The sequence below is a fragment of the Hyalella azteca genome, unplaced genomic scaffold (genome assembly GCF_000764305.2).
Source record: "Hyalella azteca isolate HAZT.00-mixed unplaced genomic scaffold, Hazt_2.0.2 contig16387, whole genome shotgun sequence".
Classification (NCBI taxonomy): Eukaryota; Metazoa; Arthropoda; class Malacostraca; order Amphipoda; family Hyalellidae; genus Hyalella; species Hyalella azteca.
In genome coordinates, this window is record NW_025946211.1 from 66,152 (window position 1) to 82,650 (window position 16,499).

The 16,499-nt window shown below is 47.4% G+C and overlaps 1 protein-coding gene across 1 annotated transcript in view; it reads right to left on the bottom strand.

The window, feature by feature from the left end:
- Positions 1-3,606: 3,606 nt before the first annotated feature.
- LOC108681705 (endoplasmic reticulum transmembrane helix translocase) overlaps positions 3,607-16,499 on the bottom strand; it is a 25,348-nt gene continuing 12,455 nt past the window's right edge. The window contains exons 14-26 of the mRNA XM_047884879.1: positions 15,859-15,880; positions 14,847-14,863; positions 13,566-13,691; positions 13,117-13,212; positions 12,384-12,509; positions 11,290-11,479; positions 10,128-10,309; positions 9,083-9,218; positions 8,372-8,568; positions 7,620-7,762; positions 7,077-7,182; positions 6,596-6,739; positions 3,607-4,556 (exon numbers count right to left, since the gene is read on the bottom strand). Of these exons, the coding sequence (XP_047740835.1) occupies positions 4,440-4,556; positions 6,596-6,739; positions 7,077-7,182; positions 7,620-7,762; positions 8,372-8,568; positions 9,083-9,218; positions 10,128-10,309; positions 11,290-11,479; positions 12,384-12,509; positions 13,117-13,212; positions 13,566-13,691; positions 14,847-14,863; positions 15,859-15,880 (1,602 nt within the window). The 3' untranslated portion in view covers positions 3,607-4,439. The remainder of the gene's footprint in view (positions 4,557-6,595; positions 6,740-7,076; positions 7,183-7,619; positions 7,763-8,371; positions 8,569-9,082; positions 9,219-10,127; positions 10,310-11,289; positions 11,480-12,383; positions 12,510-13,116; positions 13,213-13,565; positions 13,692-14,846; positions 14,864-15,858; positions 15,881-16,499) is intronic.

Genomic DNA, 16,499 nt, shown 5'->3' on the forward strand with positions numbered 1-16,499 from the left:
TTCTCGCTACCACTGAGCAATCTGTGAGTGTTTTAAACGCCATGCCTTGGCTATGACGTCATGCTGAACAAACTTTAATTTTATTCGAGGAAATAATTCTGAATACATTTGATGCAACTAAGATTATTCACGATTTTAAAATAATTTTTATTGTTTCCAGAATTTAGGAGCTACCGCAATAACTGATTTACGATAATCAACTAACGTCTTCACATTCAAGTGAAGTCATCATATATCACTCAGTTCCTAATGCTTTATCTTCCTCTTGCATAAAGAAATACTCATCATAAAGGTAGATAATAATATTCAAGGAACTGCTACAAGTAACCTCTCAGTTCATATGGATTGTTGTTGCGGAGGGAGTGCCAGTCTACGTTGTTGGAACGTGGCACTATTGCTAGCGTCGCAGCTATGGTCGATTTTTAGCGGCAGTCGTTACTGAGTGAAAAATGATCATGAAGCTAGTTTGAAAGTCAGGCAGCTGTGATGCCCGGACACCTTGATGCATGGCTGGCGCTTATTAGCTCACTCCTTTCAACACAATTTCTGCAATCAGCTATGGGAGTTCAAGGTTTGCCACGTTAGCTAATTATGAGCGGCTCATGATTAACTGCCATTCAACTATTCACTTGAAACTTTTACCGAATAATTAAATAACCTTTTGCGTGTGTCTCAATCGCGAACTACACGAAGGCATACAACTTCTGCACGCTTTATAATTTACGCACGCTATTGACGTCATCGGCTACGCGTTGCGGTTAAAAGAGCGTTAAGTTTTGGCACGACTGTTGAAATTAATATACTATAAAATTGTGCACAAAATTAGCCGTCACACGAAATTTTTACATGTAAATTTTCTATGTTCTTATTGACTTTCTATGATACTAAAATTTTAATACTGGGCCGTCACGTTTTTCTCAGGTAATATCCATTATAGACTCCGGCGTGAATTTTAAATTTTCGCCAAGTCAGCGGCTAAGTTTCGGTCTTTGATGTCCGTACACAAACTGCTTAGGAGGCAAATACGGCAACTTCTGATTCCTTATTTGCAAATTCTGAATTTTTTCATAATATAAGTTTACTGAGTTGTAGTTTAAAGCACATTTCTTAAAATTGCTCGGTGCGAATATCGAGGGAATATCAACCGTAAACAAAATAAAGCAGCACAAATGCGAAATGGTACTGAACAACGACCAGTGGTATGAGGTAATGGTGTGAGGTAATGGTATGAGGTACTGGTATGAGGTAATGGTGTGAGGTAATGGTATGAGGTAATGGTATGAGGTAATGGTATGAGGTAATGGTACGAGGTAATGTTATGAGTTAATGGTATGAGGTAATGGTAATATGGTGTTACGTGTTAGTGACAGTGTGGTGCCACTCCCTGCACTACATCGTGTAACACATCTCTATGGTGTTACGTGTTAATGGCAGTGTAGTGCCACTCCCTGCACTACATCGTGTAACACATCAATGGTTAAAGTTCAGAGTACCAAGATTGGCGCAGAGAGGCGCGGGTTCGATCCCAGCTCTGTGCGCCAGTTTCTGGTCAGAATCGGCAAGGAGGCCGGGCGGTTAAGCACAGCAGAATTGTAGCAGTGAGTTGCGAGTTTGAGACCGCAAAATGCTGTGATTGTTCTGCTATGTTAAGAATCGGCGACAGGCCTACGGCCTAATAAACGCTGAAACCGCTATTCCATAACTTGACGGGTAATATTTTCATGATGTTTTAAATAAAATTGCGCATTGATTAATAAATAGTATGTTTGAACCCGTGCAATTAATGACATAAAAATTCACTGATATAAATTTATTTGAACACGTGTTTAAACAAAATAATTAGTCTCTCATCGAATACTGATTAATTAGTTGTGTAGCGCCTTCTTAATTACCCGGAAAACCCTTTCAGAATTGACCAATAAACAATATATTGCGCTTGATAATACAAACATCATTGCGTTTACTTCACGAATTGTGTTTGTTTTCAGTCTTTGTCTAATCATATAACACATCGCTATGGTGTTAGTGACCGTGTGCTGCCACCCCCTGCACTACATCGTGTAACACATCGCTATGATGGTAGTGACCGTGTGCTGCCACCCCCTGCACTACATCGTGTAACACATCGCTATGATGTCAGTGACCGTGTGCTGCCACCCCCTGCACTACACCGTGTAACACATCACTATGATGTCAGTGACCGTGTGGTGCCACCCCCTGCACTACATCGTGTAACATATCGCTATGATGGTAGTGACCGTGTGGTGCCACCCCCTGCACTACACCGTGTAATACATCGCTATGATGTTAGTGACCGTGTGCTGCCACCCCCTGCACTACATCGTGTAACACATCGCTATGATGTTAGTGACCGCGCCGAACAAGAGAAGCCACTCGTAATCGAGACCTAATCGCGTCTCTCACCAGACCGAGCCGACTAGTCACAATGGACCAGTGCTACTCGCCAAGTGAACAGCGTTTAAACTCCTACAAACTTTATGATGCTCCAGCCAGCGTGGGAAGAATTACATAGAATTGCCTTGTCCAAATATGAGGCCGCGACGAGTGGACTGTTTGTTATTTAACTCGCATTTGAAGCCCGTCCACACGGTCAAATTTATCGTCAGTCTAGCATGCCGAAGTTTGGCAAAATTCTCAAATGATAAATAATTTTTTTGATACATTATTTTCGACGAGCCGTTGGAAATATGATTTTCTTTGTTTCGATATCTATGAATCTATAGGATCTATTTCATCGCACTTATCCAAGTAGCATCGGTCAGAGCTTTTTAGATTCCCTTTAGAGTGTACTGTAGCCTATCGATTTAATTTACCACGGGCATGGAAAACTGCCGTCAATATCTATGAACTCTTATAAGAAATCATGCAACCAGTGTTGTATATCAAGTACGTTTTCTTTTTTGCAAAACTAGATCTAGCAATTAATGCCAAAGCACTCAACCACAATACGGATGAAGCGGGAGAAGTTTGACCGATTAGACAGATGTCCGTCCTCACGATCAAACTTGTCGTCAGTCTTGCATGAACCTGAAGGTCTCGCCCGTCTGTCTTGTCTAGGTTTCTCAAAGCCTCAAAACTCTGCCCAACCGTCATGCAAGACGTCAAAGTTAAGCGTCCACACGCCCCGTCTTGCATGTCAAACTTGGCATGACGTGCAAGACTGACGAGAAGTTTGAGCGTGTGAACGGGGCTTGAGTCTTATTTATCAACTTGATCGTGCAACGAGTTCCAGTTTCATGATCGAGCTACTGAACACCTGTTTGTGGTATTGCTTTCTAGCAAAGGTTATGACATGGCGACGTTTTCATTATTTTTTTGCTAAGCAGACTTTGAGTCTTGGAATTGAAACCGTTCAGGTGTTAGCAGTGCAAAGCATTATCAATCACCTTAAAACTTACGACTATGGCAGACTTGGCGCCGTAGTGTCGGGCTTGCAGTTCTACACTTTGGCTGTCGCATTTTCGTACGTTTTTTAAGTCCTGCCACCTCGGCATAACCATTGATAAAACTAGCCGTTCTAATCAAGTGACCACAAACGTATTGTTCAGGCAGCCTACTTCAGGAAGGGAGAAATCAAAAGGCCCAAGCACAAGTAAGTTTATTTACCGAGCTCACGGATACCAAATGCGGACAACTTGGTGGACGAACGTCGAGTGAAATGTAGTGCTGGTCGCACGCATCATGCACTGTGCACTCACCACGTACGTTACAATCATCACGCTACACGCACCCAACAACATAGACATACCATACATCGCGATACACAAATGAGACAGAAATAATTTACACAACTCGAGCACAGCGCTGTCCACCTCTCAACGCGGGACAAAAGTTGGGGAATGAAGTTGGGACCGAAGATGGAGACCGAAGTCGAGGACTGAAGCTGGGGACTGAAGTTGGGGAATGAAGTTGGGACCGAAGTTGGAGACCAAGTTAGGGGCCGAAGTTATGGGCTGAAATTGGAGACCGACGTTGGAGACCGAAGTTGGAGACCGCAGTTTGGGTCCGCAGTTGCAGAAAGAAGTCCTCCGTATCCTCACCAGTACACACACACCAATGTTTCGTAGTATTAAAAACGTATAAGATTTAAAATTACCCACCTCAGGAGCCTCGAACTCCGACCCTCGTCTCTGTACGAGACAAGGAGGGGCAACCCCCAACAAGGGGGGACGCGTTCCAAGGGACAAGAAATCACACCCCCAAGGAGGAAGGGGGGAATACATCAAAGCTTAACTTATGGAAATGTACAGAAATGCTCTCCAGGCCTTCATTGCCTTAACTTGTACAGAATCACAAAGAACATTAAACCTATCATCGCCAAGCCATCATCGGGGGCCTGACGATGATGTCAATGATGAACACGATGCAGCAAAAGCGTACGTCTATCGCCGTCAGCCCTCCCTATGTGGGGGTTGACGTCAGCGCCGCAGGTCCGCCCTCAGTTTGCCCTCCCCAAAGAGGAAGAGACACATGCGGTCCGCCAGGAAGCTCAGGCTGACGTCAGCGAGTAGCACCTGCACCAGCAGCACCCGGAACTACGGAGGAGGAGATGAGTGAGGCGTAGGGACACACACGTTACACATACCTATGTTCTTTATAATATTTACGTTCTACCCTTTATACACTATACCCGTCATATCGTAAACCCACACAGGGAACGCAGCGACTGCAACAACTTCATGGGGATACAGCTACTCAGCATCGTGTGTAAGGTCTTCTTCGTCTGTGCGGCTCTTGTACGCCCGCAATCACTCGCAGAAAAAAAAACCCAGTGTGGTTTCAGGGCTCAGATGTGTACAGGAAAAATGACTTTGTTCTTGTACAAGCTTCAGGAGAAATGTCGAGCGCATCGGAGGATTTTGTACATCGCGTTCATTTATCTGACAAAAGCGTTTGATCTTGTCAGGCGGAAAAGTCAGTTCCTGTAGCTGGAGAAGATACGTTGCCCACCCCCAACTTCTCAGCAACTTCTTTAACTTACACGAAGACATGAAGGGAATAGTCAGCTACGATGGCAATACCTCAGAGTTCTTAGAAACAGAATTAATGATGGCGTGTTTTGGCCCCTATTCTCTTCGGCATCTTCTTCTCACTACTGCTCAAGTATACGTTTGGGGACTTCACTGGGAGCATTCATCTCCACACCAGAAGTGATGGTAAACTTTTCAACTCGGCTCATTTGAGTGCAAGAACCAAGGTCCGCACCGTCCTCACCAGAGTTGCTTTTTGCTGATGACGCAGCTCTCTCTTCCCATACCGAAGAGGTCCTCCAATAGCTGATGGACTGCTTCGTCCATGCCTGCCGGGACTTCGGCCTGACAATCGGCATCAAGGAAACAAACTTCATTGGTTAGGGCGTTTCAGCATACCCATCTATCACAAGTGACGGTGAAGAATTTTAAATCACCGAGTATTTAACCTATTTTGTCTCCACCATCAGCCGTAACCTGTCCCTCGATAGCGAGATTGACAGGAGGATGGCCAAAGTTGCACGTGTGATGGCCAGACTGAACGAGAGTTTATGGTCAAACAAGCGGCTTACGCTCAAAGTGTATGGTACCAGGCTTACGTCCTCAATATACTTCTGTACAGCAGTGAAAACAGGAGAACCATCTGTAATATTTCCACCTGAGCGTATCCTCAACATCACATGGGAAGTCAGGGTCACAAACACTTCTGTTCTGGAACGAGCAGGCACAATAAGCATTCCTCTCCTCCTGTGCTAGCGTCGTCTGCTAAGACTCTGCCACGTGTATCGCATGTACGACGTCGCATTAACAAGGAATTACTCTATGGATAACTAGTCTCTGGTGTGTCTCCAACTGGCCGCCCGGCACTGCGTTTTAAGGAAGCCTCCAAATATCCCCAAACCTTGTAGCAGCTTAGTGACAAGCGCTGCGGTTGAGGCCGGGCCCTTCGGGAGGGAGTCCGGAAGAGCTGCGCAGTCGGGAAAGTCAGGCAGGAGACACAAATGCCAGACGGGAAAGTCAGTCCGGAAAGTCAAACAGGAGGCACAGATGGTCCTCACACCATCAGACTTTGTTTATTTTAAATACGGTCGAGATTGTCATGCCAAAGTCGGATTGAGAGCCAATCGAGGCGCTGCCAACAGGGAGTTGTGCGGTCACAAGCGGGGCGCAACCCACATCTTCTGAGATGGACCCATGCCATATTCAGTACTATACTTTACCTTATAACATTAACAAGTTATATCCTAAATATGTTATATACAGTAGGCGCAAAAAGTATCCGACACAAAGGAAAAATTTCATACTTTTTTTGAACCTTAACTTTTACAAAATTGCAAATATGAAGTCAACATTTAATGATATTGTTGTTTTGATATATTTGTATTTCCCATGTAAGTTTACATTAGATTAGTGTTTGTTTATGTTATTTTGTTGCATAAACTTTAAATGAAGTTTGTCCATTGTATCGGATATTTTTTGCCCCCACGGTATATCCTCCATACGTTACATACACCCTTAATAGCTATAATGTTCATACGTTACACCCTCAATAGTTTTAACCTCCATACGTTATACTCTTGTTACGTTACACAACAGACACGCACCTCAGGGGGGAAGTCGACGATCTCGAACTGCTGAGCAAAGGCGGGGATGAGGCCCAGGGCGAGGGCCATGACCAGGCCCCCCGTCCCCAGCAGCGACCCCAACAGGGCCTTGTTCTCCCGCAGGCTCTCCATGAAGGGCCGCCCCTAAAGGCACAAGAGCGTTACTGAGGTCGGTGGCACACGTACGGGAGAATGAGAACAAGTTAGGCGCTTTATGAGGAATAATGAGCAGACTCTTGCGCACAACTTATCGGTTGTGTCGAATTAATCCAATAAATAAAACCTGGGATTGCTTTGAGAAAAATTCTGTTGTCCCTCATTCGTAAGTGAATACGATGTGCCTGCATAGTGAACAGAGCCCAGCATGGAGCACGGCCTGGAGCACAAACATGGGGCACATGGAGCACGGCCTGGAGCACGGCATGGAGCACAACATGAGCACGGCCTGGAGCACATATGGAGCACATGGAGCACGACTCACCCGGTAGTTGATGGCGAAAGTGGAGATCTGGAGCGTCATGGAGATGATGTACACGGTGCTATTCAGGAGCGACGGCTCGAAGCTCTGCTCCAGGTCAGGCTTCTTGCTATCAACATAGCAAGGCGTCAACACATTTGAACCTTTAGGTCTTTTACATGGTTTAACAAGTAATTATTGTAATTACGCAATATAATTACAATTTTACTATACAATCAATTATCCGTAAAAAAATAATTTAAAATATGTCTCATGACGCACATAAGTTTAGCAACGCTACTATTCAAACAAATAATAAAGAGTATAACGTACAAATAACACTAATAATAATTCATGATAGGTTTCATGACGCACACAAGTTTAGCACCAGTACTATTATAACTAATATTACAGAGTATAAAGTACAAATAATAATAATAGTAATAATTAATGATAGGTTTCATGACGCACACAAGTTTAGCACCAGTACTATTATAACTAATATTACAGAGTATAAAGTACAAATAATAATAATAGTAATAATTAATGATAGGTTTCATGACGCACGTGTTCGGCTCGATTGCCTTGGCGCTGTGCACGAGCACGTAGAGGCACGTGAAGTGCACGCAGAACTGCAGCAGCACCGTCAGCACCGTGTACACGTTGAAGATGTTAGCCAGCGGCCGCTCTCTGCTCAGTGTCCGCAACGGCTGTGGGCAGTTCAACTCAAACTTGATAACTGCCTTCAACTCAACCTTTAACTCGTTAAATTCTACACTCAATTCCCCAACAAAATTTGGATGCGGGACAGAGACTCTGTATCAGTCACCGCCTAAGACTCGAGGAGCACGCAAGTTAGCCGCTCATGTTCGCTTCGGCCGGGCTTGAAGTGCAGTCTGTTAAGCCTCTAAGGAGCTTAGTTAGCTTGGCTTTGGCCAACCTACCTCACACTCTCAGCCCTAACAAAATTCGGGGACCGCCTATGGTTCGGCCGTTTAGTTACACTCGGCGTCCCCACCTATTTCCTCAACTAAACCTTCCTATTTCCTCCTCGTCCCCACCTTGCCTCCCCTTCTATTCCTAACCTCATTCTCCTTACTCCCCACCTCATCCCACGCATTCCACATCTAATCCCACCCGCATTCCCATCCTCGTCTCCCTCCTATTCCCATCTCTTGCCCTCTTTTCTAAACTTCTTTCCCTATGGCCTAACTCTTCCCCCATTCCCAATCTCTTCCTCGTTGTCCACTCATTCCCCACCTCCTCCCCCATTCCCCACCTTCTCCCTCATTCCCCACCTTCTCCCCCTCATTCCCTACCTTAGAGCGGGATATGAAGAGGAAGCAGGCAGCCAGCAGCAGGCCCTGCAGGGTTGCCTGGTAGTCGGAGAACTTGATGCCGTCGAGGTAGAGGACGGACTGCGAGTACGCCAGGATGAGGGCGTTCAGGGCCAGGATCTTGAACATCTGCAGGGTGGTGACGAGGGTGCACCGGCCCTGCTTGATGATGTGCACCACTGCGAACAATACAGACACATTAGCGCACCATACAGACACTTGTACATCTGCAGTGTGGTGACGAGGGTGCACCGGCCCTGCTTGATGATGTGCACCACTGCGCACCATACAGATACATGAGCGCACCATACAGACACATGAGTGTAGTGTAGTGTGGTGACCAGTGTGCACCGGCCCTGCTTGATGATGTGCACCACTGCGCACCATATAATACATGAGTGTAGTGTCTGTCTCTTATACACATCTAGATGTGTATAAGAGACAGNGAGACATGTATGAAGGACAGCTTGGAGGTGATGGACACTCACCACACTGTATGGAGGACAGCTTGGAGGTGATGGACACTCACTACACTGTATGAAGGACAGCTTGGAGGAGATGGACACTCACCCCACTGTATGGAGGACAGCTTGGAGGTAATGGACACTCACCACACTGTATGGAGGACAGCTTGGAGGTGATGGACACTCACCACACTGTATGGAGGACATCTTGGAGGTGATGGACACTCACCACACTGTATGGAGGACAGCTTGGAGGTGAAGGGCGCCGCGATGGACGCGTCCCCCAGTTTGACCATCTGCTGCTGCTCCTCGTCCAGCTCCTGCAGCAGCTTCTGCAGCTGCTCGCTGGCCTTCTGCTGCTGCAGCTGTGGGCGAGACAACGGCTGACAAGGCGGCTTGGCAGGTCTGATAAGACACTACGTTGATCTAACAACACTAAGTTGGTCTGTCATGGAGGCTTGGCAGGTCTGATATGATACTAAGTTGGTCTGACAAGGAGGCTAGGCAGGTCTGATAAGATACAAAGTTGGTCTGACAAGGAGGCTAGGCAGGTCTGACAAGATACTATGCTGGTCTGACAAGGAGGCTTGGAACGTCTGACAAGACACTACGTTGATCTGACAAGGAGGCTTGGCAGGTCTCATAAGATACTAAGTTGGTCTGACAAGGAAGCTTAGGTCTGACAGGACACTAAGCTGGTCTTACAGGAGGCTTGGAAGTTCTGACAAGACACCAAGTTGGTCTGACAAGACAATAAGTTGGTCTGACTTGACACTAAGTTGGTCTGACAAGGCGGCTAGGCAGGTCTCATAAGATACCAAGTTGGTCTGACAAGGAGGCCTGTAAGGTCTGACAAGATACTAAGTTGGGCTGACAAGGAGGCTTGGCAGGTCTCATAAGATACTAAGTTGGTCTGACAAGGAGGCTAGGCTGGTCTGGTAAGATACTAAGTTGGTCTGACAAGGTGGCTAGGCAGGTCTCATAAGATACTAAGTTGGTCTGATAAGATACTAAGTTGGTCTGACAAGGTTTGGAAGGTCTGACAAAACACTAAGTTGGCCTGACAAGGAGGCTTGGCAGGTCTGATAAGACACTAAGCTTGTCTGATAAGGAGGCTTGTAAGGTCTCACAAGACACTAAGTTGATCTGACAAGGAGGCTTGGAAGGTCTGACAAGATATTAAGTTGGTCTGACAAGAAGGCTTGGCAGGTCTGATACGACACTAAGCTGGTCTGACAAGGAATTAGGCTGACTTTACAAAGCACAAAGCAAACCTGGTAGGGGGTGAGTCTGGTGCTTGGCACGTTGGCAGGAGCAAGTCCCCGCTTGTCAATTTTCTTGGCAAGCTTCTTGGCAGCCTCGAGCTTCTCCGACATGGCGGGTGGCAAGGCTGGCTCTGTTGGCTTCGCCTTCTTGGCAGGCGGTCTATCGGGGGCGTTCGAGAGGATGGCAACACCTGTCAAGACAAGGCAAGTCAATAGAAGTACATGACAACACCTGCCAAGACGTGGCAAGTGAATGTACGAACGTTGCATCGCCTGTCAAGACGTGGCAAGTCAATAGAAGTACATGACAACACCTGTCAAGACGTGACAACACCTGTCAAGACGCGGGAAAGACTGTCAAGACGTGACCTACACTTGCCACACGTCACACATCACAGGTCACCCCTCACCTTTCACACGCCACAACACTCGGGTTTTGGCAGGAATGTCGTCCGCACCGACACGAGGGCCAGTCCAAACTAACGCGCATCTGCCCTCAGTTGGGCCAGCTGATGCCCTCAGTTGGGCCAGCTAATGCCCTCAGTTGGGCCAGCTGATGCCCTCAGTTGGGCCAGCTGATGCCCTCAGTTGGGCCAGCTGATGCCCTCAGTTGGGCCATCTGATGCCCTCAGTTGCGCCAGCTGATGCCCTCAGTTGGGCCAGCTGATGCTATCGAATTCCATTGAATTGCCCAGTCGTATACGGTATTGCTTACAGGGCTTCTTGCAACCTCTTGTTCCTATTAGCCTCCCAGTCCGTTCTTCTATGGCAGGAATTTAGCCCAGGGAGGCCGTCTCGAGGTCTAGGTCAGGGCTGGTGCCCACTCTACTTGTCTCTATCACAACTAGTCGATGGTCTGACAGTGTGGTCTCTTCAGCCCGAAGCTCAACAACCAGTTCTTCACTAATGGTTAAGAACAGGTCTAAAATATTATATACTGTTATTTGCAACTGCATATGCAGCAGCTTCAAAGAAAATCTAAGTAGTTTTGTTACACTGTATTCTGTTTCGAACCAAGCACTCCACTTTGCCAAAAAACAGTCTGGATGTGACGAATGCATGCAGTTTGGGTTAAAACTTGTCACACGTTACACACTCGCTTCACTTTACACGTCACACACGCGGTACTACCCACAGTATTCACCACACACACCACACACTCACCACTCACCACAATGAGCGTGCTTGAGAGCGCCGACGTCGTTGGTGCCGTCACCACACATGAGTGTGGTGATACCAATATTCTTGTAGGAAGTGATGACGTCCTCCTTCTGCTTGGGCGCCACGCGGGCAAACACGCGCACGTGCGGCAGCAGCCGCGGCCACAGCTTCGGGCACGTAGCACGTAGCTGGGTCAGGCCCTGCAACACAAGGGGGGTGTTACACGTAGCTGGGTCAGGCCCTGCAACACAAGGGGGGTGTTACACGTAGCTGGGTAGGTCAGGCCCTGTGACACAAGGGGGGTGTTACACGTAGCTGGGTCAGGCCCTGCAACACAAGGGGGGTGTTACTTGTGTGGCGATGTGTATAGCTCAGTAACGTTCATTGGATGTTAAAATACGAGGCATGTTTTTAAGTAAGGACCGTTTTGGAATTAAAAAAAGATGAAAGCCTGTGCCTTAATCTACTTTTCTACATAATTTCCGTGAATATTGAGGCACTTATCAAAACTGGTGCCACGTTATGACAAGAGCCTCAATATTCACGGAAATTATGTAGAAAAGTAGATTAGGGTACAGGCTTTCATGTAAAAATAAAATTATTGCAATATCTTTTCACGTCCTTTTCTAATTCCAAAACGAACCTTACTTAAAAACATGCCTCGTACTATTAAGTTTCTGCGATGAAATTGGTCTTCAAGTTGTAGGATTCGCGGACCAAGATTAAATAACAGGACGGGAAAAAATGTATTGCAACATTAACAGCTCCATGAAAGTACCAGAAGTAACAGGAATGGCGGGAAGAAAGTACTGAAGCATGAGGAATGATGGGAAGAAAGTACTGAAAGTAAGAGGAATGGTGAAAGAAAGTACTGAAAGTGAGATTAATTATGGAAGAAAGTACTGAAGATAAGAGGAATGATGGAAGAAAGTACAGAAGATAAAAGGAATGGTGGAACAAAGTACTGAAGGTAAGAGGAATGGTGGGAAGATAAAAGTAGTAAAAGCGAGGAAATGACAGAAATAACGTATTGAAAGTAATAGAAATGAGAAATCATTAGCAGTATAAAATATCAACAAGTATTCTCGTTACTTCATTCCTCACCTCGCCCGTGACGCAGAAGTCGTAAGCTCGGAAGAACTTCTCCTCGATGTCTATAGGCAGCGTGACGGTGTGGTCAATACTGCGCCACATCCACACATCCTCGCCTCCTGCCGCCACATCCACGCGCTGTGTGCCCATTAAATAAATGTAATAATACTACGCCACACCCACACATCCTCGCCTCCTGCCGCCACATCCACGCGCTGTGGCACATCAGCCATTAAATACACTTGGACAATCCGTGACAATTAATGCTGATGCAAATAAGGTAGCTACACTGGGAGAAATAACTGGGCCATATTTTTTTGATAGCGAAACACTTTCTGGCCCACAGCACGTGCAGATAATAAATGTTGCAATGATACACACTTCTGCCGGGCTAAACTGGACCAGGATGAACCACTCAGGAGCACAGAGTGCATAGCTATTAGGACAATGTATCACTCATTTATCTGGGTGATAGCACGCCGTCGTATTGTCACTAACAAGACTAGGACCGAAGGTCAAGACAAGGACCTAGTTGTCTCGTATCCAGTGACCCCAGTCCCCATACCTAGCTGCCCCGCACTAGGTGACTTCGTACCTAGTTGTCCAGTTACCCACAATTATCGAGTACGCTGAGTGTACAAGTAACACTAGAAGACAGCAACAGGGAAGTATGCTGAGTGTATGTTAAATTAAATAAAACAATATGTGTGATGTATTAAATTGAATAAATTATAAGTAGTCTCACCTCTAGCACGAGCTGCGTAGTGTCAGGGCGCGTGATGTGAAGTTGCCTGGCGACGTGGCACGCCGTCAGGGGGTTGTCTCCTGTGATCATCACCGTCTGCACGACAGTAGTGATGTATAGTGATGCACAACAGTAGTGATGTACAGTGATGCACAACAGTAGTGATGTACAGTGATGCACAACAGTAGTGATGTACAGTGATGCAACATCATAGGTACCTTCATACTGTACTATGCTACAGCTCATACATTTCTTACTACGGTGCAATGGTGCACATCTTACATTAGCACACAAATTAAAAAAAAAATTGCAAGTACATTTGTTCACTCGTGGCGTAAAGCACTGGAAACCACATGACACTCAACGGCACACAACACTCGTGACACTCACGGCACACGACACTCGTGCCACTCACGGCACACAACACTCCTGACACTCCCGACACTCACGGCATGGGACGAGTCCTGCAGTTCCCGGATGACGTCCCGCGAGTCCCGCTTCAAGGGACACGAGATCACCATGAAGCCCTGGAAGGTGAGACCGCTCTCCACCCTGCCGCGCCCCAGCTCCCGCACCTGCAGGAACATGCACAGGAGTTACCTCTGTGAACGATGAACATCGTTCCCTAATATTTATTGCTCGATTAATCCTATCACTCATTCTCATGTGCATTTTTGTAACGAAATTATTCTGTTGCGTCTGGCGAAGCTGCGCCTGTAACATTAGAGTCAGACCTTACAGTCGTTGGAACGACGTAGTGCAAGGTCAGGTCCGAGCGGCTGTGAGTCGGTTAGTCAGTCGTGTCCAGCCAGCCCTACAGTGAGGTTCATACCTGTACTCACTACGCTCTATCCCGCCCTACAGTGAGGTTCATACCTGTACACACTCCGCTCTATCCCGCCCTACAGTGAGGTTCATACCTGTACACACTCCGCTCTATCCCGCCCTACAGTGAGGTTCATACCTGTACTCACTCCGCTCTATCCCGCCCTACAGTGAGGTTCATACCTGTACNCTGTCTCTTATACACATCTAGATGTGTATAAGAGACAGATAATAATGTAAGTGTTCACAGTGAAAACCTGTACGAATAGGCTTCTGTGTTCTATGGTTTCAGGCGCCAGCCTGAGCAGGTAACCAGCACGCTGGCAACCTGCTTTCACTGTGTGCGTACCCTAACGCTGGAGTCGTGGCTGTGCCGTGAGAAAGATTTAGTAAACTACTCCTCAATCATGAACCTAATGTCACTATAGCTTAAATATTATCCGTGCCTGTTTTAAACTGTGCTCTGCTGAAATAAAATTGCGTTTTATCCGGTTAACTGAAGTTTTAATCAACTGAATCCAAATGCAATAAAGTGCAATTCAACGTACATCAAAGTCATCGTAATTTTTTAACAAGACTACTACAATGTAACTAGTCACGCAGCCAGTCAACTAGCAGGGTTATTAACGTACCACAGGACTAGCTGCCCAACACTCAATTTAATAAGTTAACTAGCAGGGTACCAACTAGCATGCTAGTAACCTAACTGGACAACTAGCACAGTTTACAACCAAGTCTCTGACTGACAAGGACACTAGAATAGCACTAGCAAGCTCAGCGAAACTGACGCATTTACCGAGGTTACTTTTGGGGCTACATTTGCTGAGGTAACTTTTGGGGCTACATTTGCTGAGGCTACTTTTGGACAGGGTTCAGGGCTCACCTGGGCGGGGTTCAGGGCTCACCTGGGCAGGGTTCAGGGCTCACCTGGGCAGGGTTCAGGGCTCACCTGGGCAGGGTTCAGGGCTCACCTGGGCAGGGTTCAGGGCTCACCTGGGCAGGGTTCAGGGCTCACCTGGGCAGGGTTCAGGGCTCACCTGGGCAGGGTTCAGGGCTCACCTGGGCAGGGTTCAGGGCTCACCTGGGCAGGGTTCAGGGCTCACCTGGGCAGGGTTCAGGGCTCACCTGGGCAGGGTTCAGGGCTCACCTGGGCAGGGTTCAGGGCTCACCTGGGCAGGGTTCAGGGCTCACCTGGGCAGGGTTCAGGGCTCACCTGGGCAGGGTTCAGGGCTCACCTGGGCAGGGTTCAGGGCTCACCTGGGCAGGGTTCAGGGCTCACCTGGGCAGGGTTCAGGGCTCACCTGGGCAGGGTTCAGGGCTCACCTGGGCAGGGTTCAGGGCTCACCTGGGCAGGGTTCAGGGCTCACCTGGGCAGGGTTCAGGGCTCACCTGGGCAGGGTTCAGGGCTCACCTGGGCAGGGTTCAGGGCTCACCTGGGCAGGGTTCAGGGCTCACCTGGGCAGGGTTCAGGGCTCACCTGGGCAGGGTTCAGGGCTCACCTGGGCAGGGTTCAGGGCTCACCTGGGCAGGGTTCAGGGCTCACCTGGGCAGGGTTCAGGGCTCACCTGGGCAGGGTTCAGGGCTCACCTGGGCAGGGTTCAGGGCTCACCTGGGCAGGGTTCAGGGCTCACCTGGGCAGGGTTCAGGGCTCACCTGGGCAGGGTTCAGGGCTCACCTGGGCAGGGTTCAGGGCTCACCTGGGCAGGGTTCAGGGCTCACCTGGGCAGGGTTCAGGGCTCACCTGGGCAGGGTTCAGGGCTCACCTGGGCAGGGTTCAGGGCTCACCTGGGCAGGGTTCAGGGCTCACCTGGGCAGGGTTCAGGGCTCACCTGGGCAGGGTTCAGGGCTCACCTGGGCAGGGTTCAGGGCTCACCTGGGCAGGGTTCAGGGCTCACCTGGGCAGGGTTCAGGGCTCACCTGGGCAGGGTTCAGGGCTCACCTGGGCAGGGNCACAAGATTAGAATAATTGTTCACAAGATTAGAATAATTGTTCACAAGATTGGAATAATTGTTCACAAGATTAGAATAATTGTTCACAAGATTAGAATAATTGTTCACAAGATCAAAATATATGCTAATAGGAATTTTGGACCACTCTTTCTTGTATATTTTTTTCAATCGGAAGAGATTTTAATGACTGCAGTTAGAAAGATGTGTATGTTCTTTTTCATTCTAGAATATTCCAGCGTTTTCTGATTCTAGAACATTTCCCCGAACATAATAGATGAGAAATTAGTGGCGAATCAAATTTTTTTTACGATGTGTTGGATACTTTTCCAACTTAACTTTCACAAAATAGCAATTATCAAGTCAATATATAATAATATTGTTCTTTGATATCATATTTCTAATTCCAATATATATTTATTTAAATTTACACTTTGAAGCTTTAATTGAATAAAGTTTTCCCTTTGTGTCGGATATTTTTGCCCCCTCTTTTAGTCCCCCCTGCCCTACTCCCTTTTTTAGTCCCCCTACCCCTGTCTCTTATACACATCTAGATGTGTATAAGAGACAGGTGAAAGCAGGTTTGCCCGCGCGGGCAACCTGCTCCAACC